The following is a 22,648-nucleotide window of genomic DNA, read 5'->3' as shown; positions in this document are numbered from 1 at the left end:
TCTAGCATACGTATATTAGATATATAAGATTGTGACCATTTTATGACTTTCCTGATATATATAGTTGTCACCAGTCAGTGAGTCTAGAAGTACTGAAACTAGTGGTTAGCAGTGGCAGCCCCCCCATATTTTCTCTTGTGACACTTTAAAGGGAAAGATATGTGATTTTTCAGTGACCACATTATCTCTAATCACTATAGTCACCTGTTTTAGGCAGGATTGTTGCTCTGTGGATTGTGACCTCTTCAAATATAACAGGGGTCTGCTCCATGACCACACCAAGAGACCTTGCGAGCGTCCTCCATGCCAGAACAAGATACCCAGTAGCGGGATACAAAACACGACCATCGATACAATGTCCACTCATAAAAATATCTGGGGAATCAGGGTTCATATCTGCAAGAAGATATAGCAATGTTCATTAGAACTTATTAAAAAAAACAAGTTAGTTTATAAACCTTTTGCTGGAAGCCAGCATCGTGCAAAGTCCTACTCTGTCCTTCGACAAAGGGTGTAGATCGATGGTGGTCATGTTACTTGATATAAGGTGCCCTAAAGTACAGCCACTGACATCCCCAAAGGGCTGCATATCAATGAATGTACTGCTAACTAAATTACAGAAAGAGAAGAGAAGAGACTGCAAACATGTTATGGAAAAAGGTCAGAGACTACAGACATGGCACAGGAGATGGTCAGAGATGGCAGATAAGGTACAGGAGATGTTCAGAGACAAAAGACATGGTACAGGGGATGGTCAGAGACCGAATACACTATAGAAGCTGTTGGAGACTGGAAAGGAGATGGTCAGAGATGGCAGACAGGGAACAGGAGATGGTCAGAAACAGCAGACATGGTACAAGAGATGGTTAAAGACGGCAGAGACATGGTACAGGAGATGGTCAGAGATGCCAGACATGGTACAGGAGATGGTCAAAACTGCAGACATGGAACAGGAGATTGTCAGAGACGGCAGACATGGTTCAGGAGATGGTCAGAGATGGCAGGCATGGTACAGGAGATGGTCAGAGATGGCAGACATGGTGCAGGAGATGGTCAAAACTGCAGACATGGAACAGGAGATTGTCAGAGACGGCAGACATGGTTCAGGAGATGATCAGAGATGGCAGACATGGTTCAGGAGATGGTCAGAAACAGCAGACATGGTACAAGTGATGGTTAAAGATGGCAGAGACATGGTACAGGAGATGGTCAGAGACGGCAGGCATGGTACAGGAGATGGTCAAAAAAGCAGACAAGAAAAAGGTGATGGTCAGAGATGGCAGACATGGTTCAGGAGATGATCAGAGATGGCAGACATGGAACAGGAGATGATCAGAGATGGCAGACATGGAACAAGAGAGGATAAAAAAAAAAAGCACACATGGTACAGGAGATGGTCAGAGACACTAGAAATGGTAGAGGAGATGTCCATAGACTGTGAACACACAATATCAGTTGTTGGAGACTGGAGACATGCTTCAGGAGACAATATATACTGGAGACACATTTCATGAGACTGCTAGAGAGCACTGCTATTACACCCCTTTACAAATCAATGCTTTAACAGCCGTGCTTCCAACAGTCCCCTTTAAAAATTAGTTATGTGCCTTATGATATTTCTCTCAGCAAGATCTATTATAAAAAGATAAGAGGGGGGAAAAAACATAACAAAAGATGGATAGCACAAAAAAAGTAAGATAGCATAAAATAAACTAAACCATTTGCCAGAGAAGTCTGGCTGCACAATATTTTCCTTCGCTGGCAAAAGCACCAAATCACAGAATATCGCCTGCAAGGAAGGGCCCCCCCCAGGGGTCACACAATCAGTGCCAATGGGCTGCAGGTTGGGCCCCAAGGGTGTAGATATTTGCAGAGCTGAACAAATTAATTATGTGACCTGTATTGGGCTAATAAGTAAATAGCAGAGAGCCACAAATATTAGCTGAGCAGCTGAAACTAGTCTGCGGTATTCTTTTCTTATTTGTAATGTACAGATGTACAGAAGAGACGCACCCTTCAGCACTAGGCAAAGGGGGAATCCATTTTATTTTGGGTTTATTTTTATGTTTTGAAATATCTAGGAGCCAGTAAAGATGCGGAAAACAGAGTTCTATTATCCCAAAAATTCTGTTAAAAACCCAGCCAAAATGTTGTTTTTTGTTTTTTTTAGGGTGCAATGAGCTTTAAATGGCTCCTGAAGGTTACAAAAGTTCCTTTCAATTATCCGAGTCCAGATTTTTTTTTTATTCTTTTATTAATTTATTTACAAAAACAACAGAGATAGCGTATGAAGTAAAATAAAAAATGTAATAGAACACAAACAACAATGTAATTACTCAAGAAAAAAAAACACACATACAAGGAACACTAAATAAAATGAACTAAACTACCCTAAAAACACCCTAGAAAAAAAAAAAAACGTTTTAAAGTAAATTTCACCTAAAGGGCTCAATGAGGGGAAAAAGAGTTTTTCTGCTTCGTCAGTAGTGCAAAAATGGTAGTTTCATGGTAAAATTAATTCGGCCACATTTGGCACTTTTGTGGGGGGGTGGAGGAGCGGGTACCTGGTTTTGACAGGTACCCGCTCCCACTTATGGTCAGATCACGGCAGCGATCTGAGCAGAAGTTCACCTCCCCCTCCCCCCGTAGCCTTCTGGAACACATTACAGGACTCAGAAGACGGCGGGACCATTCAGAAAGCGCAGCGCGGCTCACACATGCGCCGTAGGAAGCAGACTGTGATCGCCGTTTACATATGCAAGCGGGAGTAACGTGTGCGTTCGCATTTGCGCGTAAGCACGGTGGGACGGGGGCACTTTAAAAAATTTTTTTTATTATTATTATTAATTTTTTTTTTTTAAATATATATTATATATTATATATACCGTATATACTCGAGTATAAGTCAACCCGAATATAAGCAAAGGCATCTAATTTTACCACAAAAAACTGGGAAAACTTATTGACTCGGGTATAAGCCTAGGGTGAGAAATGCGCAGCTACTGTAAGTGGAAAAGCAGGTCAACAATGCCCATTTGCAGCCTCACTGTGCCCATTTGCAGCCTCACTGTGCCCATTTGCAGCCATAGTCCCCCAAACTTCAAACTCGGTAGTTAAGGGTTCCTAGATGCCCCCTAGCTGCAGCCAAAATTTAGGGTCTCTGGACCCAAAGGGTCCCGAAATGACATTACTGCAGATGGACACAGTTGACCGAATTTGGGGCCCCGTATTCCGGGGCCACTTGGTGCTAGGAACCCCAAATTTGGTGTGTAAACCAAGTGGAGTTAGCACTACAACATAACCAAATCTGGGATTCCTAGCACCAAGTGGCCAGTTCAGAAAATGTCAAGCATTTTACTGCAGCAGAGAATGACATTTTCCGAACCGATTTTGGGGCCCCATATCTCGGGGCCACTTAATGCTAGGAATCCCAGCTTTGGATATATTGTAGTTCTAGTTTCAGTGGGTTCGCACACCAAACTTGGGGTTCCTAAGTCGGTTTGGGAAATGTCATTCTTTGCACCAGAAAAGTGCTTGACTTGAGTATAAGCCGAGGGGGGCACTTTCAGCACAAAAAAATGTGCTGAAAAACTCGGCTTATACTTGAGTATATACGGTATACATATATATATATATATATATATATATATATATATATATATATATATATAGGGGGTGGGCCACCCTCAGAAGTGATCAAGTGGCTAATTAGATCACTTCTGCCTTGAAGAGAATCACCGGATGGGAAGATCGATACCGGGATGATGCCTGTAAGCAGGGCTGGTGCAATGATTTTTGACACCCTAGGCGAACCCTCATTTTGCCGCCCCCCCCCAGGGGCTCCACCCCCTTTTCCCTGCCCATGTATACCCCACCTTTTTAACGAAGTACCCATGAATGCAGCCTCACCAGTACCCATGAATGCAGCCTCACCAGTACCCATCAATGCAGCCTCACCAGTGCCCATCAATGCAGCCTCACCAGTGCCCATCAATGCAGCCTCACCAGTGCCCATCAATGAATGTTTGCTTGCTTCCATTCTTTTGGGAGTCAGGACACAAACAGTCCTCCACCGCCGCTGTGCCACTGTGTGAACGGAGCGGCAGATGTTTGCTGATGCTGAGACTTAGTTGCTTGCTGCAGAGAGAAGAGAGTAGGAACACCAGTGGCCGGGTGCCCTAGGCAGCTGTGCGCCCTAGGCGCCTGCCTAGTTTGCCTATTGGTAGCACCGGCCCTGCCTGTAGGTGCAGGCATCATCCCCGTTTAACCACTGAAACCTAAGGAGTCCATGTACGCCCTCCCGGCGGGAAGTGGATAATGTATAAACGTATTTCTACAACACCATCGGTCTAAATTGGCAACCATGAGTAGATTTAGATTTATTTATTTTTTTATTTCTCTTATAACTTTTTCTGGCTCAATGGATTCGATATTAAGTTAAACAAATTTTTTCTTCCATCACTATGTTACTGTGTCTTCAACTTACCAACATTGTAGACTGTGGTCGATGTGGATCCCCCTGAACCTGCAGGGAAATCTTCGGGTTTGGGGACATCCCAAGTCTGGCTGTGGTCCCATTGGAAGAGAGGAGAGATGAGAGGAGTCCCGGCTGGGACAGGATATTCAACCGGAGGATAGATATTATTACAATGAACATTAATCCTGCGGAAAGAAAACATCCGATTATCCGGAGAAAGCCGATGGCAACATCAACTTATAACAGGACTACAACAGTTCTAAGAATACAGAATGAACTGAGGTTTGGAACAGCACAATAATTCATACCCGCTCAAATAGACCTTTCCAATGTTTGTAAGGAAAAACTCCAAATTGTTACTATGTCCTCTCTTCATCAGAGGGAGGATTGTGTTGGTTGACTTTAAACTTCTTCTCAAGATCGCCTGGTGGGACAAAACGTAAGTCAGCACTGAATGGAAGAAAGATTTTGTTCCTATATATGTAAAGCTTATAAATTGTTTTTTTTTTTTTTTTTTTGAACAATAAAACTTTTATTGAGATATGTCGTTTACATAAAATAACATACACAGTTCAGCATCAGTATACATGAAAGGTAAAAAAATTTTTTAAAAAAGATGCAAAAAAGGGGAAAAAAAATATTTTTTAATCCCTTTTTATTAGTTTCAAAAAGAAAAAAAAAAAAACAAGATGAAAAAGAAAAAGAAAAGATGCAACAAAAAGGGAAATATATATATATATATATATATATATATATATATATATATATATATATATATATATATATATATATATATATATATTTAATCCCTTTTTATTACAGTTTCAAAAAGAAAAAAAAACACAACAACAAGAGAGGGGGAAAAAATCATAATGAGCAATTTTAATACAGTTTTAAAAAAAGAAAAAGGAAAAAAAAACATATATATATATATATTTGTAATCCCTTTTTTATTACAGTTTCAAAAAGAAAAAAAAAACACAACAACAAGAGAGGAAATAAAACCATAATGAGCCATTTTAATACAGTAATAAAAACAAATCAAATAAAAACAAAAAAAAAAAACACAACAAGAGAGGAAATAAAATCCATGCACCGTTTTAATAGTTTCAGAAAATAAACTTTTCTGCTATAAAACATATCCAATTAAAAAACAATTAAAAATCTAATTTGTTATAAAATTTAGACCAATATGTATTCTGCTACATGTTTTTGGTAAAAAAAAAAAAATAAATCCCAATAAGCGTATATTGATTGGTTTGCACAAAAGGTATAGCGTCTACAGAATATAGGATACAGTATATACTGGAATTTCTATTCATTTTATTTTTTTGATACTAGTAATGGCGGCGATCATCGACTTATAGCGGGACTGCGATATTGCGGCAGCCAATCGGACACTAACTGACAATTTCAACACTTTGTGGGAACCAGTGACACTCATCAGTGCTAAAAATATGCACTGTCACTGTACTAATTACACTGGTAGGGAAAGAGTTAAACATCTACAGCGATCAAAGGGTTAATTGTGCGTCTAACCAGTGTTTTTGAGTACTGTATTATGTGCTGCTTTTACTAGAGGAAGAGATGGATTTTATTCCTTGGTTTGCAGAGACACAAAATCCATCCCTTCCCTCCTGTCAGAATGAAGCTCTGCCTTATTTACATAGGCAGATCTCTGTTCTGAGTCTCTGCCCAACGATCAGCGGGTGCCGGCCCTGGCCAATCGGGTCTCAGGACCCGCTTCCTGATTGGCCGGGAGGAGAATCGGGAAGACAATAGAGAATATTAATTTGCTATAGTCACACAACTGGGTGGGCGCAGTGCTCTGCGCCCTGAGCCCACCCTTTTTTTAAGCCAATTAGAGCGGCAGGCTCTAATCGTGTGCTTCAAAAAAAAAAAAAGAACATTTGGAATCCATGCGTCTGGCGCCCTGCATGTAGATTAGGGGGGTGGCCCCTCTGCTCCCCGTATGGACTGCCACTGTTTGTAATTAAACCTAAAAAAAATGTGTACCATGAGCCATCAGGAAATGAGGAGGGTTCTATCTGACTTGCTGCAGCTTTTATTGCACATTGTGAGAAGCTCACAGTGTGCAGTGAAACCAGAGTGGGCAATTTCAGTACAGGAGAGGAGCCTGTACAACTGTGCAAGACTGAGCTGGAGGTCAACTTTAAACTGGTATGATCGAGGTCTAATGTATACAGTATATACTAAATAAAATAGTGCATAAATCCACCCATAGGTGTGCACAGCCTATTGCATTAAAGTGTGCATCCCAAATCTCAAACACACATCCCTTTCTCTGCAGACTCAGCTGCACTGGACACAGTGGACAGTGAATGAACAGGATAGTCCTCTGTGTTGAGCGGCTTCCTGTTCATTCAAAAACGGAAGCATAGTAAACAGTTTACTATGCTTCAGTTATGAATGAACACCGTGAGTGTGTACATTTTGAAAAGGAAAGGGGCTGCTAAATTACACATTATAGTGTAGTCCCTTCCCTCACTTTCCATTCTGAAACATCCCCTGCAGCAGCCAGGGGGAGAGGAAGCAATAGGGGATTTGGCATTGCACGCAGTGATTAGGGTGTGCCCAGGCACACCCCTAAGGCTCCACCCCTAATTCCATAGGGGAACAACATGAAAATTTCAAAGTAAAGGAAACAATCATATTGTGCAAAATTAACTGTGAAAAATGAATGAAATGATGAATAAAAAGTAATATACTATGCGCGGAACCCTACAAGTATATCCTACTGCATGGTATGTGCTAAAACGAATACCATTAATAGCACACAGAAAAAAAAACACACACATACAATTGCCCAGCAGGTGTCACTGTTGCTGTAGTTTTTAATATTTCACAATTTCAAACAAAAATCCTTTTTTTTTTTTTATTGGTCTTATTATTATTATTATTATTTAAGGTACTTTTATAGCGCCGTCAATTTTACGCAGCACTTTACATATATATTGTACATTCACATCGGTCCCTATGCTCAAGGAGCTTACAAATCTAAGGTCCCCAGCTCACATTCATATACTAGGGCCAATTTAAACAGAAGCCAATTAACCTACCATCTATATAAAATATATTAACTTTTTGATAATATTCTAATTTTATGAGATTCCCCCTTTATATATATATATATAATATATAATTTTTTTATTACTTTTATAATGAAGCCATTGTGAAAAAAATGTTTTTAAATTTAATTTATTTAAAATAACTTTTAATAGAAATCTTTATGATGAAAAATAAATGTCTGGAACAATTTTTTCCCCCTCAAAATAAAAGCATTTAAAATCACACTCATCTGCATTCATTCCTTGGATTGAAGTCGAAAATAGATATAGATGGTAAATTTTGTTGGGTAAAGATAGTTCCAGACTTATATTTTTCTAGCATAATAAAGATTTCTTCACAAAAAAGTATTTTGAATGTGCTATTTTTTCATGATCAATTAATTAAAAAAAACTTTTTGTTTTATTTCCCATGTTCAAAGCTTTTATAGCTAGATAGTTTGCTAAACAATCTGCTGATATTATACTTACTTTGTATAAATATCATCAATATGCTAAATATCCTACTGCCCATATAAGCCCTGATGAAGTGGAAGTGAACCCCCCGAAACAAGTTGGTTCTCTTTTTTTTTTTACCAGCAATATAAAACTGGCAGGGGTTTAAACCTTCCCAAATCTAAAACTAGAACAAAAACATTTTTTGGTTTTAGTTCCATTTTTTAAATTCAGATTACGCCTACAAATTCACCTGTTCGTTTAATTTAAACCATACAAACAAAATTACTTCTCGAGTGTCACTGATGTATTATTATTGTTATTATTTAAGGTATGTACCCTTGAGATCCAGTACCACGGGCTTAGAGAGCTGCAATTGGAAAAAACAAATTGTCTCATGTGTGGAAGGTGTTATTACGTCTCCTATACTTATCTATCACTAAGCATCTGCTCTGTAGCAGAGTGAAAACTTTTCTATAAAGCAGGTGAGTGTCAGTAATAAGAGTTCAAGTCCACTCTGCTGCCTTGCAAAAATAGTAGAGTAAAAGCCACCAAAAATGACTTTGGGAAAACTGCTGCTCCACTGCCATAAACAATCGTGTGATGTCCGCTGACTGGCATTGGACTGGTTGATCCGCCCATTCAGAGATCATGTGACCAGGGAATACGGGGCACGTGATTGGCTAACGTGAGATCCCAGGCTAGATGTTCCTCCACCTAAAATAAGTATTTTGGGGCTATTGCTCAAATTTTATGTGTTGAATTCTTTCGCTGCCAGAACTGTTTTGGCAATTTTTTGAACACTTTAAAATGCACATTTTAGGCCTGAAGGTTATTAAAACCTCAAAAAAAAATTCTAGTTACTGAGACCCTGCAAAAAAAAGAATAGTGACAGTTGCAATTTTTTAGGTCACAAGATTAGCACAACTGTTTATCAAACCCATACTTTCAGTAAAATAATCCATTCACATTAAATTTAGAGAACATAAACACAATATAACACCACATTTTTTTGTAAAATATAAAGCACGAGGCTTTGTCGAGTAAATAGATACCAAACACGTCAAAGCCTCAAAATTGCGTGTGCCCACAAAACTAAAATCTTCCATAAGTGGTGCTCACAAACCCTTCACAGTTAATCAATTTAGAGTAAATGGTGAATGATGGCCCTAGAATTATTGATCCCATTCCGGTGTGCATGGTGATACAATCGTCATTTTCATATGCGAACAACACACGATGTTCACATTCTCCTACATAGGCGTGTACGTGGGGGCGGGAACTTTTGAATATTTTAATTTTTTTATTTTATGAAACTAATGGCGATAAAACATGTATTACTTTTTTAGGCTAACATTATTGCCATCACAAGGGAGCTGACAAGACCCTATGTCCACCATTCTCAACCAGTGTTCAACCCTAGGGTTCCTCCATGGGTTTCTAGGGGTTCCTTGAGCTACGGGTGATTATCTTCCCATTTGATGGTGCCAGCGTAGTTCAAGGACCAATGCCACTAGGCAAAGCCAGTAGCATGACACCAATTTTAGTTGTAAGGGTTACATTTTTTCTATTAAAGTAGAACTACAGGCAAAACGTTTTTTCTAGAGGGGAGATCTTCCAATGGGGACACAAATTCTGGTAAACTGTGGGGCCCCCCAAGGGATTCCCTTAAAGTAGAACTATAAGCAAAACTTTTTATTTTAGATAGAGCAAAGAAAGGGTTATAACCCCTGACAGATTTTTTTTTTTCACCATCTGTGTCCCATTGGGGAGATTTCCCATCACTTCCTGTCTCATAGCTAAACCGGACGTGAAAGAAAATCCCTGCAAATTAAGGGGAATCCTTTGGGACTCCCAGGTCCCCGGATCTAGTGTCCCCATTGGAAGATTTCCCCTCTATTACTTTTCTGGGGACAACCCAAAATTTGGGTTTCTTTTACTTTCACTTTCAATACTAATGGTAAACAGGAACATTAGAGAGGATGAATCTCCTTAACGAAGACACAGACAGCAAAAAAAAAATGACAGGCGTTCTATTCCCACTCCACTCTGTCCAAAACTAAAAAAAAAAAGGTTTTGCCTTTAATCATACCTCCCAACTGTCCCTGATTACGAGGGACTGTCCCTGATTTAGAACAAAGTCCCTCTGTCCCTCTTTCCTCCTCATTTGTCCCTCATTTTGGTCTGATCTCTATAGTTGTATATAAAATGCACTATTTATCTCTCAGAAAGTGTTTCAGGGTGCTAAACCTTTCATCTGCTTTCTAAATTGTTGAATTTGTAAACTTCAAAAGCCAATATAAAGGAATAGTAGTAGTTAAAAAAAAAGTATTTGTGGTTTTAACTAATATTTTTTGGTACAATTCTCCTTTAAGGGGGCATGGCAAGGGGTGTGTCCTATGCCTACATGTGCCTGCTAATAGGTGTCCCTCATTCCCATCTCAAAAAGTTGGGAGGTATGCTTTAATTATACTTTAACCATGGATGTACTTGTAAGGGGCATTTTTGCCCTTGACCCCCAATGGCAATAGACCCCCCTTGGGGAACCCTTTTAGTAAGAGTTACCCAAGACCAGAAAATTATTTTAGAGGTTCCTTTGGGGTAAAATGGTTGAGAAAGGCTGCCCTATGTGATAGTATAGTGCAGTTGACAGGTTCTCTTTAGGAGACATCAAGGGGTCTATTCAACCCTCCAATGTCACCTCTGCCATCTTTTTTAACTAAGCAAGTAGAGAAAATAATTACTTCCAAAAATCAAGGGTGAGCTAATAAAAAAGCAGCTTATAAGACTTGCCTGAAGAAGGGCGTGAGGAGCGATTTCGACCACCACTGCGTTTTCGGGGATGCTCTGTAAGCCTTCCTGGAATAAGACCGGACTCACTAAATTATTAACGTGGTACTCTGCTGATGAGAGCTGCGCGAGATCGCTTCGCCAATGAGATTCAGGGATGGAGGTGCTGACCCAGCGGTGGGATCGTTTCTTAGGCACAGTGATGACCTATGACACACGAGACAGAGATGGCAAATCAAAGGTCTGCAGTAAACACGGATGGAATCGTCATGCAATAAAACCTAGCTTACGCTGTCTGAATAGCAAACGCTTCTAGACTAGAAGACTTACCTTCTTAAGGGCACGGAGAAGTGATGGGGCAATAGATGCCATGTAATAGGAGTGAAAGGCCACTCCAGCACTCTGTACCTCCTTTGCAAAGACGCCATCCTTCTTCAGTTTTACAACAAAGTCCCGCACAGAATCCTGTAACACAGGTATACAGAAACCTCTTAAAGTGGGCCGGTTATCAAATATATATTTTTTATGTTATGTAAATGAAGGGGGTAATCCCTCGAAACACGCAACCCGGGATGGGACTCTGATGAAGAGGATACTCCCTCAAAATGCATAACCCAGGATTTGGCTGTGATAAAGAAGGTACTTGCTGGAAACACGTAACCCAGAATTTGGCTCTGATAAAGAAGATACTTGCTGGAAACACGTAACCCAGGATGGGGCTCTGATGAAGAAGGTACTGCTTCAAAACACATAACCCAGGACTGGACTCTGATGAAAAGGGTACAAGGGTACTCCCTCAAAACCTGTAACCTCGGATGGGGCTCTGATAAAGAGGGCATTCCCTCGAAATGTAAAACTCAGGTTGGTTGTTGGTGGTATTCCCTCAAAAACACATAACCCAGGATAGGGCTTTGATGAAGAGGGTACTTCTTTGAAACGCGTAACCCAGCATGGGGCTCCGATTAAGAGGGAACTCCTTTAAAATGTATAACCCAGGATTGGTCACTGATGAAGAGGGTACTACCTCAAAATGCATAACCCAGGACTGGGCACTGATGAAGAGGGTATCCCTCAAAAAATGCAACTCAGGATGGGGCTCTGATGAAGAGAGTACTACCTCGAAACATGTAACCCAGGATGGGGCTCTGATGAAGAGAGTACTCAGACAAAACATGTAACCCAAGATGGAGCTCTGATGAAGAGGGTACTTCCTTGAAACATGTAACCCAGGATGGGGCTCTGATGAAGAGGGTACTCCCTCAAAACACATAAACCAGGATGGAGCTGTGATGAGGAAGGTACTCCCTCGAAACACATAACCCAGTATGGGGCTGTGATGAAGAGTGTACTCCCTTGAAACACATAACTCAGGATGCTATAGACTTGTAAAATGACTGGAGAGAATGCTGCAATCAACTTAAACTAACACTTCACAAATGAGATGATACTGGATAGTTGTGATTGGCCTACAGAGAACAGGACCATTACCTGGGGGCCGGATATGGTGACGGTGTCCTCAGAATTATGGCAAGCCGGTACCACTCCCTGTGGGCACTGAACTTTACATTCCTCCCAAGTCAAACCTGCCGAGAGCAAATAAAAGTCATGATGCAATGTTTACCTGCCTGGCAACTGCCAGTGGGATTCAATTACAAGGATTCAGCAGAATATTTTACAAACATGCCCAGTTCAATTGCTGAATGTTAGTAAAAGTTATAACAAATGAAAATATTGAAACGCAACTGCAGGACACTCTTACGTCTTCAACATGACAGAACAAGTCCAGTTGAATTTGACTAACTACTACTAGTCATGCCCTGACCTGAATATAGGAGAAACTTCACAGACTTTACTGCCTATGGCAGCCATTCTCAGCCAGGGTTCCTCAAGATATGGCTGACTGAGCTCTCGTCTGATGGTGCCTGCAGAGTTCTGGGGCCTACATCACTTGGTAGCAGCATGACACCATCCATCTATTAGCTCTCTGGTGATCAGTAGAAGAATGCCCTTTACATTGGTGGTCAGTGAGAAGAATGCCCCTTACATTGGTGATCAGTAAGAAGAATGCCCCTTACATTGATGGTTACTAATAAGAATGCCCCATACAATGTAAAAGGCATTTTGTTCACTGACAACCAACGTAAGGGGCATTCTTCCCACTGACCACCAATGTAAGGGGGCATTCTTCCCACTGACCACCAATGTAAGGGGGCATTCTTCCCACTGACCACCAATGTAAGGGGGCATTCTTCCCACTGACCACCAATGTAAGGGCCATTATTCCTATTTTCCACCAATGTAAGGGTCATTATTCCTATTGACCACCAATGTAAGGATCATTCTTCCCACTGACCACCAATGTAAGGGGTATTATTCCTACAGACCACCAATGTAAGGAACATTCTTCCCACTGATCACCAATGTAAGGAGCATTATTCCTATTGACCTCCAATGTAAAGGTCTTTCACTCACTGATCAAAAATGTAAGGGGTCTTATTCCTAGAGACCACCAATGTAAGGGGCATTCTTCCTATTGACCACCAATGCAGGGGGTATTATTTCTACAAAACATCAATGTAAGGGACATTCTTCCCACTGATCACCAATGTAAGGGGCATTCTTCTCACTGACCACCAATGTAAGGAATATTCTTCCCACTGATCACCAATGTAAGGAGCATTCTTCCCACTGATCACCAATGTAAGGAGCATTCTTCCCACTGACCACCAATGTAAGAGGCATTCTTCCCACTGACCACCAATGTAAGGGGCATTCTTCCCACTGATCATCAATGTAAGGGACATTCTTCCCACTGACCACCAATGTAAGGGGCATTCTTCCCACTGATCATCAATGTAAGGGACATTCTTCCCACTGACCACCAATGTAAGGGACATTCTTCTCACTGACCACCAATGTAAGGGGCATTCTTCCCACTGATCATCAATGTAAGGGACATTCTTCCCACTGACCACCAATGTAAGGGACATTCTTCTCACTGACCACCAATGTAATGGGCATTCTTCCCACTGATCACCAATGTAAGGGGCATTCTTCCCACTGACTACCAATGTAAGGGGCATTCTTCCCACTGACCATCAATGTAAAGAACATTCTTCCCACTGACCACCAATGTAAGGGGCATAACTCCCACTGATCCCCAAATGAATTGGTTTTAGCAGGGTTTTCCCAAGACCTAAAACTGATGTCAAGGTTTCCTCAGGAATAATAGGTTGAGAAAGGCTAGCGTAAGGCTTTGTAATGGAATGTCCAACAAACTCATAGAGAAGCATCCCCAACATTTTGGCCCTATAGATAAGCTGTGCCCAACATTATAATATCATTTTACAGCTTCAAACTCGTTAAGGGCTCATTCCCACCAGTGGCCGTGTCATACTAGAGCTGCTGCTTTGAGCTGTGCATGGAGCAGTGGCAATGCATCACACCATTATCTGTGGTATAACATGGCAGCATAAATGACACATCACATGGTCTACTTTTTTTTTTCAGCTTGACAACGTGACATTTCATACATTTTTACTCATCGCAACGCTTTGCGATGTGGCATACCGCACTGCAGCAAAATGTAGTGCATGTTCTACTTTTTTAGCGTACACCAATACATCGCAGTGGTGTGAACCCAAGTCATAGGACTCCAATTTCATTATGTTTGCACTGGCACTGCATTGGGCAAGGGTGGCTCACAACAGCCAAACACATATGGTGTGAATGAGTCTTCACCAGCGGCCAGCACTTGTTCCTTAAACTGAGATGCCCTCGGTAACAACCAAGTCACCCCTGACAAATATCTCCCCATAAAACAGCTGTGGCAACCACTAAAAGCATTACTAAATAACACACAGAGTGAAAACTTATGGCTTTAGCTAAACATGAAACTCATAAAAGGTAAGTCAAGTATTTCAATAGGAAGATATGAGTGTGACTCACCAACAGCAGCCATTCCACCCGGTGGTAACTTGGCTTCTTTAATGCATTTACCCCGCCAGTAAGCAGCAAGAATGGCTTCGCCATGAGTGAGCGAGTTGTCTGCATAGCCGCATGCTAATTCTCCCACAGAATGTCCAACAATGCCATCGGGCTCCAGTTTCATGGCCTTCAGCATGTCAATCTGGGCAATCTGCAAGGGAGACCACAGCCTGTGAGCTGGAATTCACCAATGGCTGATGGTCTTCACCACCATCAGGCATTCACTAGAAGTCACAATTACCTTACCTGAATGGCTGCAAGGCCAACAAAAGCATGCACGGTGTCCTCAAAGGTGCTGTCATCAGCTTTTAGGAGGAGCTCTGATACCTTCAGCCCAGTTCCTTTCAAGGCTTCATCAGACCTCAGAATCGACTGACGAAACATGTCCAGGTTCATAAGACTATGGCCCATCCCTTTCCATTGTGTCCCCATTCCTGTAAACACATAATATATAAGCAAAAATGTAATCAAAGTGGCCATAGACTCTACATACTGTATATGGGTAAAGGATGCCCTGCAAATTATAAAAAAAACATTTGGTCCGCATGTATGAAGTCTATTGACAACTAGACCCCCTCTTCCTTCCTACCCCTTAACTCATGTCCTTAAAGCACAATACCTGCTTATGTATTACCATTGGGTGATTACCCTTTTGGTCTTTAAACAGCTACTTCAGACCACTATCATGAAGACAATGGTTATAGTATCCTAATGCATACATACATATCCTCATGCTAAATACCTATGGCCTCCAGTGTATACCGGGAGGCTGTGAGAAGTGTTATTTTGTTGATACTATAAGAAAAACACTAGGACTGAAGAGAGAAGTTTTTGCATATCTCCCAGATTACTCTCAAGTCAATGTATGCTGCCAGTGAGGCAAACTGAGGCGACCATTTACAGTAGCACTACTAGGTTACTGAGACCAGTGTACCCATTATGGACTCTCCATCCTCACTACAGCTTAGCAACATTACCCCGTGTACACGGGGCAGCATTTCTGAGATATTATTAAAATTATATTTCGCGCAATATTAATTGTGAAAAATGTGTACCGAGGTAGGTGATGGTTGCTGCAGCTAATCAATATTAGGATCTATGATCTCTACTTGTATTATATAGCAATCACTGCTATTAGCTGATAGGATGATAATGATGAATTTAAGCGTGAATAATTACAAATAAATATATCAACAGTAGTAAACCATAACACTCTACTATTGACGTGCCTAAATAACGTGAATAAAGTGCATGACTGTGAATAAATATCTCCTGTGAATAAAAAGCAATACATTTTCTAAAATCATTAATTAGATTGCAATTTATCATAAATAATACCATAAGATAATAATTGTACAATAGTGACCATATAGATCAATAATAATAGTCCGCTTTCGTGCTATAATAAAGTGCAAGTGATCAAAGCAGAATATGGTATGTGAAGGGTTAATAAATTATAGCATATAAAGAGTCTATAAATATTTCTTCTAATACATCTTGATGTAGGTGTAGGTGGTGTGATAAGTATATATCCTTCTGCTGCTGGTGTCTCCTAGTGTGGTCTCACAGAACCCTCACCTTTAGTTTGTGGTTTTCAGGCATTCAGTGGTGTGGCTTTAAGATGTAGAAGTGATCACTAGGAGTTTTTCCTTCTTTGCTTATTTTCTCTCCATCATTATCTCTGTGTTGCTCCGCTATTTAAATTGTTAAAAACAGGCAAGATATTGCATAAAACGAACTGGCGTTCTCAGCGCCCTCTCACTTGTACTTCAGATGTGTGTGTATCGCTCCAGCCAATCCCTACGCGTTACGACACCGTCACGTGTCTTCATCTGGGGAACCGGATTGGCTGTTCTGTGTAAGCTTATGTATTGTGAAACCGGAAATTCCGAAACCGCCATTTTGCTTGTGGTTTGTATTGATTTTGCTCGGCGGCCATTTTTCTTTAGTCTGGGGAAGTTTTGGTCTCCTCCATTTTAATGGAGGTATATACTCTATTTCTTTAGACATTCATGTGGGCAGCCATTTTTTTGGTGGCAAGAAACCATAATAACCATTGGCACTGTGCCACCCAGCTGCCTGTGTCCTAGAAACCAATGCCCTTGAGTGGCTCAGCCACCAGTGTCTTAGCAACCAAAGTGGGATGGGGGTACAGAACAAATGGCCACATGGGTTGCGACGATAAGGAGGCACCCACTGAAGAACATATAGGCTTTTGAATGTTTCTGGGGAAGGAGAAGGTGTCAAAAAAGGCCGCCTCAGGTGGCAATTAACCTGGGCATGCTCTTAACCTGACAAGCAATAGAGATCCTAGTCTATACTTTAACTTGAACGTAGAAAAGTAAGGTACAACAGGGGTCTCCAAACTACCGTCATGGGGCCAGATGCGGCCCTTTGCTTGCTTCTTTCTGGGCTTTGGGGCACCATTTCATGCACTGATACAAACAATGGGGCATAATTCCTGCCACTGGCACCAATGAACAGGCACAATTCCTCCCAATGACATCAACGATGGGGTACTATTCCTCCTAATGACAACAATGATGGAGCACAATTTCTCCCAATGACACCAACAATGGAACCCAATGACACTAACTATGGGACCCAATGACACCAACTATGGGACCCAATGACACCAACTATGGGACCCAATGACACCAGCTATGGGACCCAATGACACCAATGATGGGGCACAATTCCTCCCACTGTCACCAAAGATGGGGGATTGTTTTTTCCCCCACTGATGTCAGGAACTTTTCTATTACCAATGGCCACAGTCTGGCCCTCCTAAAGTCTGCAGGATATTAAACTGGCCCTTTGTTGAGAAATTGTTTGGAGACCCCTGGTCTACAACAATAGAACTTATTGTTGGCTCATTTTTCCACATTACCTGAACAGATGTACCAAAGAGGTCTGCCAGTTGTCTGGGACTGTTGGATTTCCTTCACATCACTCTCTGTTCCGACAAGTGTGTAACCCCGATATGGCATGGCGGAGGGTGGGATCCCGGAAATACTGTTTAACAGGTTCACCAGTGAGGCATCAGAGGCGAGATTCCTGCTCTTCTCTATTAGAGCCTCCACTGCTTCCTGTGTCCTCCCACACACCTGCACCAGGCGGGGCAGAGGCAGAGACGCTTCGGTAGAGGAAAGTTTCTTCTTGTTGGGCCTCAAGATCACATGAACATTGGAGCCTCCAAAGCCAAACGAGTTGATGCCAACTATGCCACCCTTCACTGGTATGGGCTTGGACACTACTTGGATTCTGCCATCTTGCAAAGCCGGGATGTCTGGGTTTGGGTTTTTGTAGTGAAGATTAGGAGCCCATACCCCATGCTCCAGGGACAGAATGACCTGTGAAAATGGAAAAGAGAAAAGACAACTTCTTACATTTCTCAGGGAAAAGGTGGTGAAATGTCTGCAATTGAGTCCTCTCATCTCAACATCTACCATGGCCATTGTTCATTTCCCACCATGACCTGGGTCAATGAAACGGTGGCAGGCATTCCCTTTTTGTACAATTGAACAATCTCCTTTAGTGTTACCAATAGAGATGAGCGAAATTTTGGACTTTCAAAAACTAGGAGATTTCAGCAAAATTACACTATTTTGGTGAAATCCATTGAAGTCAATAGGGAAGGTGAAATTAAAGGTGCCTTTTGATGGTTTTTAATGCCTTGCCTACCAATGTACATTTATGAAAAGTCTTGATAAACAAGGAGGTTAAAATGGTTGGAAAGCCTCTCCTATACCCAGTGAAGTGACTGGTGACACAGAGAGATGAAACAAATCCTCCTACATAAGTTGTACCTCTCCTCTCTACATCCGCTCAAAAGTGCTGAATTTACAAAGCTTGTTTACAAAAAAGGGGGACGGAGATCTGAAATTACACACTGTAAAGCTCAGTGAGGAGAGCTCTGAGAGCTGATTGGGGGGAAGGAACACCCCCCCCCCCTCACATAGCACACAGGAACAGAGCTGAGGCTGTCAATCAGCTAGAGATCCCTCCCCTATCACCTTTTTTCTCTTGGTGTCAGGAAAACTTGTCAGAAATGATTCATGCTGATAACAGAGGAATGAAGCGGCAGACAGAAATGACACTTATGCCGCGTACACACGAGCGGACTTTACGGCAGACTTTGCCCGGCGGGCGGGATTTCGTCAGACAATTCGATCGTGTGTGGGCTCCAGCGGACTTTGTTTTCTCAAAAGTTGGACGGACTTAGATTTGAAACATGTTTTAAATCAATCTGTCGAAATCGAGTCCGGTCGAAAAGTCCGCTCGTCTGTATGCTAATTCGACGGACAAAAAGCCACGCTAGGGCAGCTATTGGCTACTGGCTATGAACTTCCTTGTATTAGTCCGTTCGTACGTCATCACGTACGAATTCGACGGACTTTGGTGGATTGTGTGTAGGCAAGTCCGTTCATTCAGAAAGTCCATCGTAAAGTACGTTGAAAAGTGCGCCGGGCAAAGTCTGCCGTAAAGTCCGACCGTGTGTACGCGGCATAAGCGCTCTTAATTAAAACAAACACACACTATATAGGGATATGCTTTGTTCATATTTCATGTCTGAAGTTTACAAAGACTTTAATGCTGGGTTCACACTGATGCGAATTGGATGTGGGTTTTCCCCGCATCCAATTCGCATGACACAAGATTGTGACCGGCTCTCTATGAAGCTGGCTCACACATCTCCAGATCACATCACACAGAGCACAGTGTGAACTGCCTGCGATTCTGATGCAGTGCGGGAACCCGCACAGGAATCGCTGTGGTTCCCGAATTGCACCAGTGTGAACTTAGCCCAGGGGAGACAGGGGGAGGTCTAATAGACTTCAAATGCATCCATAAAGAGTACCTGTCACCTGCCAATGCTATCACATAGGGCAGGGATATGCAATTAGCGGACCTCCAGCTGTTGCAGAACTACAAGTCCCATGAGGCATAGCAAGACTCTGACAGCCGCAAGCATGACACCCAGAGGCAGAGGCATGATGGGACTTGTAGTTTTGCAACAGCTGGAGGACCGCTAATTGCATATCCCTGACATAGGTGGTTTGTTACCCCGTTGTGATAGCAATAAAGTTAAATGAAAATGAATATTAATAAAAAAAAAAATAATACAAAAAATTAACAGCACCCCTGCCACCCCATAGTTGTTGGCAAATCTAAAGCTCATCACACACATTACAATCTGACTGTACAATCATCTTTATATCTGCCAACAATTATGTAGTGCAAGGGCCTGCCTGATTAGATACTAATTAAATGGATAGTTTGGGTAACTCCTCATTTACAGGGTTTTGGCAAATCTAAGAGTGACGGTAAATTCATATTGTAAGGTGTATGTTGAGCTTTATGACGATTGTACAATCAGATTGTAAAGGACGTGGGCCAACCTGCGGTTGCTGTTAAATACACAGGGACAGGAGTGGCCAACCGACAGAAATAAAATTCAAGCATACAACCCAATACAACAGTTTACTGATTTACGAATATACACTTGACAATGCTGACATTACTTTTGCATGACCAATAATATATAATAAAATAGCTGCAACAGCAGTTAAAGGGAGTAAACAATGGCATTGTTCTCATCACAATGAGATCCGGTAATTTGAAGTTTCCAATGACTACAAAACGGGATGAATCATTGGCTGCTATTACCGGAAGGTGGGGCTGCTACCTTTAGGACATGCAAAGTGCAATTATTGTATACAAAGTACTGTAAACTCCGCAACCTTTTATTAAACGCTTTATCCCAGGTACAGTCAACTAGTAAAACGCACAGATCAAATACATAGATGTGAACTGCCTTCTCAGCCAAAAGATTGGTAATTCTGTTCAGATACGTTTGTGATCCTTGCACCTCTGCCAGACAGCACAGCCAGGAAGGAGACTTCCCCAACCTCACCCTGCTGATCGAAGATTGAAGAAGTCATCAACTCTGCTCTCTCCTCCTGTCCAGCATGTGCCCTTCTCTCTCCCGGTCCAAGGGCTGCTGTGCATAGGCGGATATCGAGACAGATTTAGGTACTTACAGTATCCTAGCTGTATGTAAAAACGCACAATGGCAAAAAAAAATTACGTGACAACACAGGGGTGCAAAACTTCAATAAATAAACCTATATATGTCTCACCTTTGCCAGTGCAGCAAGACCAGAGGCCGGTTCCGGGTGACCCATATTGGATTTGGTGGATCCTATAAGTAACGGCTCTCTTTCTGAGTTACAGAACACGTTGACGATCCCATTTACTTCCTGAGGGTCCCCAACCTGTGGATGACGACATTGTGTAATGTTAGAATATTTTATCTCAGAGTTACATAGTTAGGTTGAAAAAAAAAAGACACAAGTCCATCTACAGTAGTTCCACCAACGATCTCCTAATTTGATTTTGCAGCTAAAATGTTCATGCAGTCAAAGCTTTATTTTATTTTTAGTAGAGTAAGAAAGGTTTAAAACCATTGATTTTTGCATTTTTGTTTGGGGCTTTTCCTTCACTTGCTGTTCAGTTGATCGCTGTAACTAGGACAGGAAGTGAAGAAAAATCTCCCCAACAGACAAAAACAGCAATAAAAACCTAAGAATGGATTTAATTCTTCCCCAATGTGTTAAAAGACTGTTTTTAATAGATTCTCTTTGTTCTACAAAAGTTTATTATAATGCTGTATGTCACCACTATAAAGATCTTCTGCTTTAGTGACCAGTGTCACTAAAACAGGAAGTGAGAAATCCCTCCTGCAGAGACCTCAGCATTCCATCCACCATCACTCCTGACACCAATGATGGGACACCAATTCTCCCAATGACACCAACTATGGGGCACTATTCCTCCTGCTGACACCAGTGACGGGGCACTTTTCCTCCCACTGACACCAATGATGGGGCATCATTCCCCCCACTGACACCAATGATGGGGCACCATTCCCCCCACTGACACCAATGATGGGGCACCATTCCCCCCACTGACACCAATGATGGGGCACCATTCCTCCCACTGACACCAATGATGGGACAATTCCTCCCACTGATACCAATGATGGGACAATTCCTCCCACTGACACCAGTGATGGGGCACTATTCCTTCCACTAACACCAATAATGAGACACTATTTCCTCCTAATGACACCAATGATGGGGCACTATTCCTCCCACTGACACCAATGATGGGGCACTATTACTCCCACTGACACCAATGACGGAGCACTATTCCTCCCACTGATGCCAATGATGGGACACTATTCCTTCCACTGACACCAACGATGGGGCATTATTCCTTCCACTGACGCCAATGATGGGGCACTATTCCTCCCACTGACACCTTGATGGGGCACTATTCCTTCCACTAACACCAATGATGGGGCACTATTCCTCCCACTGACCCCAATGATGAGACACTGGGGGTTATTTACGAAAGGCAAATCCACTTTGCACTGCAAGTGCACTTGAAAGTGCAGTCGCTCTAAATCTAAGGGGTAGATCTGAAATGAGGGGAAGCTCTGCTGAGTTTATCATCCAATCATGTGCAAGCTAAAGATTCACAGTGTGGCGCTATTGAGTGAATACAGTATATAGAAAAACTGAACATTGAATACCATCAAATAATGAAAATCTCACGTGAACACTTGTGACAGTGACTAGTGAAAAAAATATCACATATATGTGTTTAAAAACATCAAAGGACAAAATCAAATATAAAGTCCATAACACCAAGAGAAAAAAGTCTGTGATAACAGTGTGTAAATAATATGCAGTTGCTTTTCTTATACGTGCAGGAAGATCAATTAAACCCGGTAGCCTGGTAGATGAATGGACCATAAACGACCAGAGGTGCACAGAAATTTGAAAACGGTGCCAAGACCCTCACC

The 22,648-nt window shown here is 41.8% G+C and overlaps 1 protein-coding gene across 1 annotated transcript in view; it reads right to left on the bottom strand.

Moving 5' to 3' along the window:
- FASN (fatty acid synthase) overlaps positions 1-22,648 on the bottom strand; it is a 145,845-nt gene that overhangs the window by 75,521 nt on the left and 47,676 nt on the right. Inside the window, exons 8-17 of the mRNA XM_073606706.1 lie at positions 20,919-21,053; positions 17,666-18,128; positions 15,022-15,209; positions 14,737-14,926; positions 12,277-12,371; positions 11,119-11,253; positions 10,792-10,995; positions 4,786-4,901; positions 4,487-4,662; positions 205-396 (exon numbers count right to left, since the gene is read on the bottom strand). Coding sequence (XP_073462807.1) covers positions 205-396; positions 4,487-4,662; positions 4,786-4,901; positions 10,792-10,995; positions 11,119-11,253; positions 12,277-12,371; positions 14,737-14,926; positions 15,022-15,209; positions 17,666-18,128; positions 20,919-21,053 — 1,894 coding nt within the window. The remainder of the gene's footprint in view (positions 1-204; positions 397-4,486; positions 4,663-4,785; positions 4,902-10,791; positions 10,996-11,118; positions 11,254-12,276; positions 12,372-14,736; positions 14,927-15,021; positions 15,210-17,665; positions 18,129-20,918; positions 21,054-22,648) is intronic.

This window comes from Aquarana catesbeiana, linkage group LG12 (genome assembly GCF_042186555.1).
Source record: "Aquarana catesbeiana isolate 2022-GZ linkage group LG12, ASM4218655v1, whole genome shotgun sequence".
NCBI classification, from domain to species: Eukaryota; Metazoa; Chordata; class Amphibia; order Anura; family Ranidae; genus Aquarana; species Aquarana catesbeiana.
The sequence above is the reverse complement of the archived record's forward strand: the minus strand, read 5'-3'. Positions and strand labels throughout refer to the sequence as shown.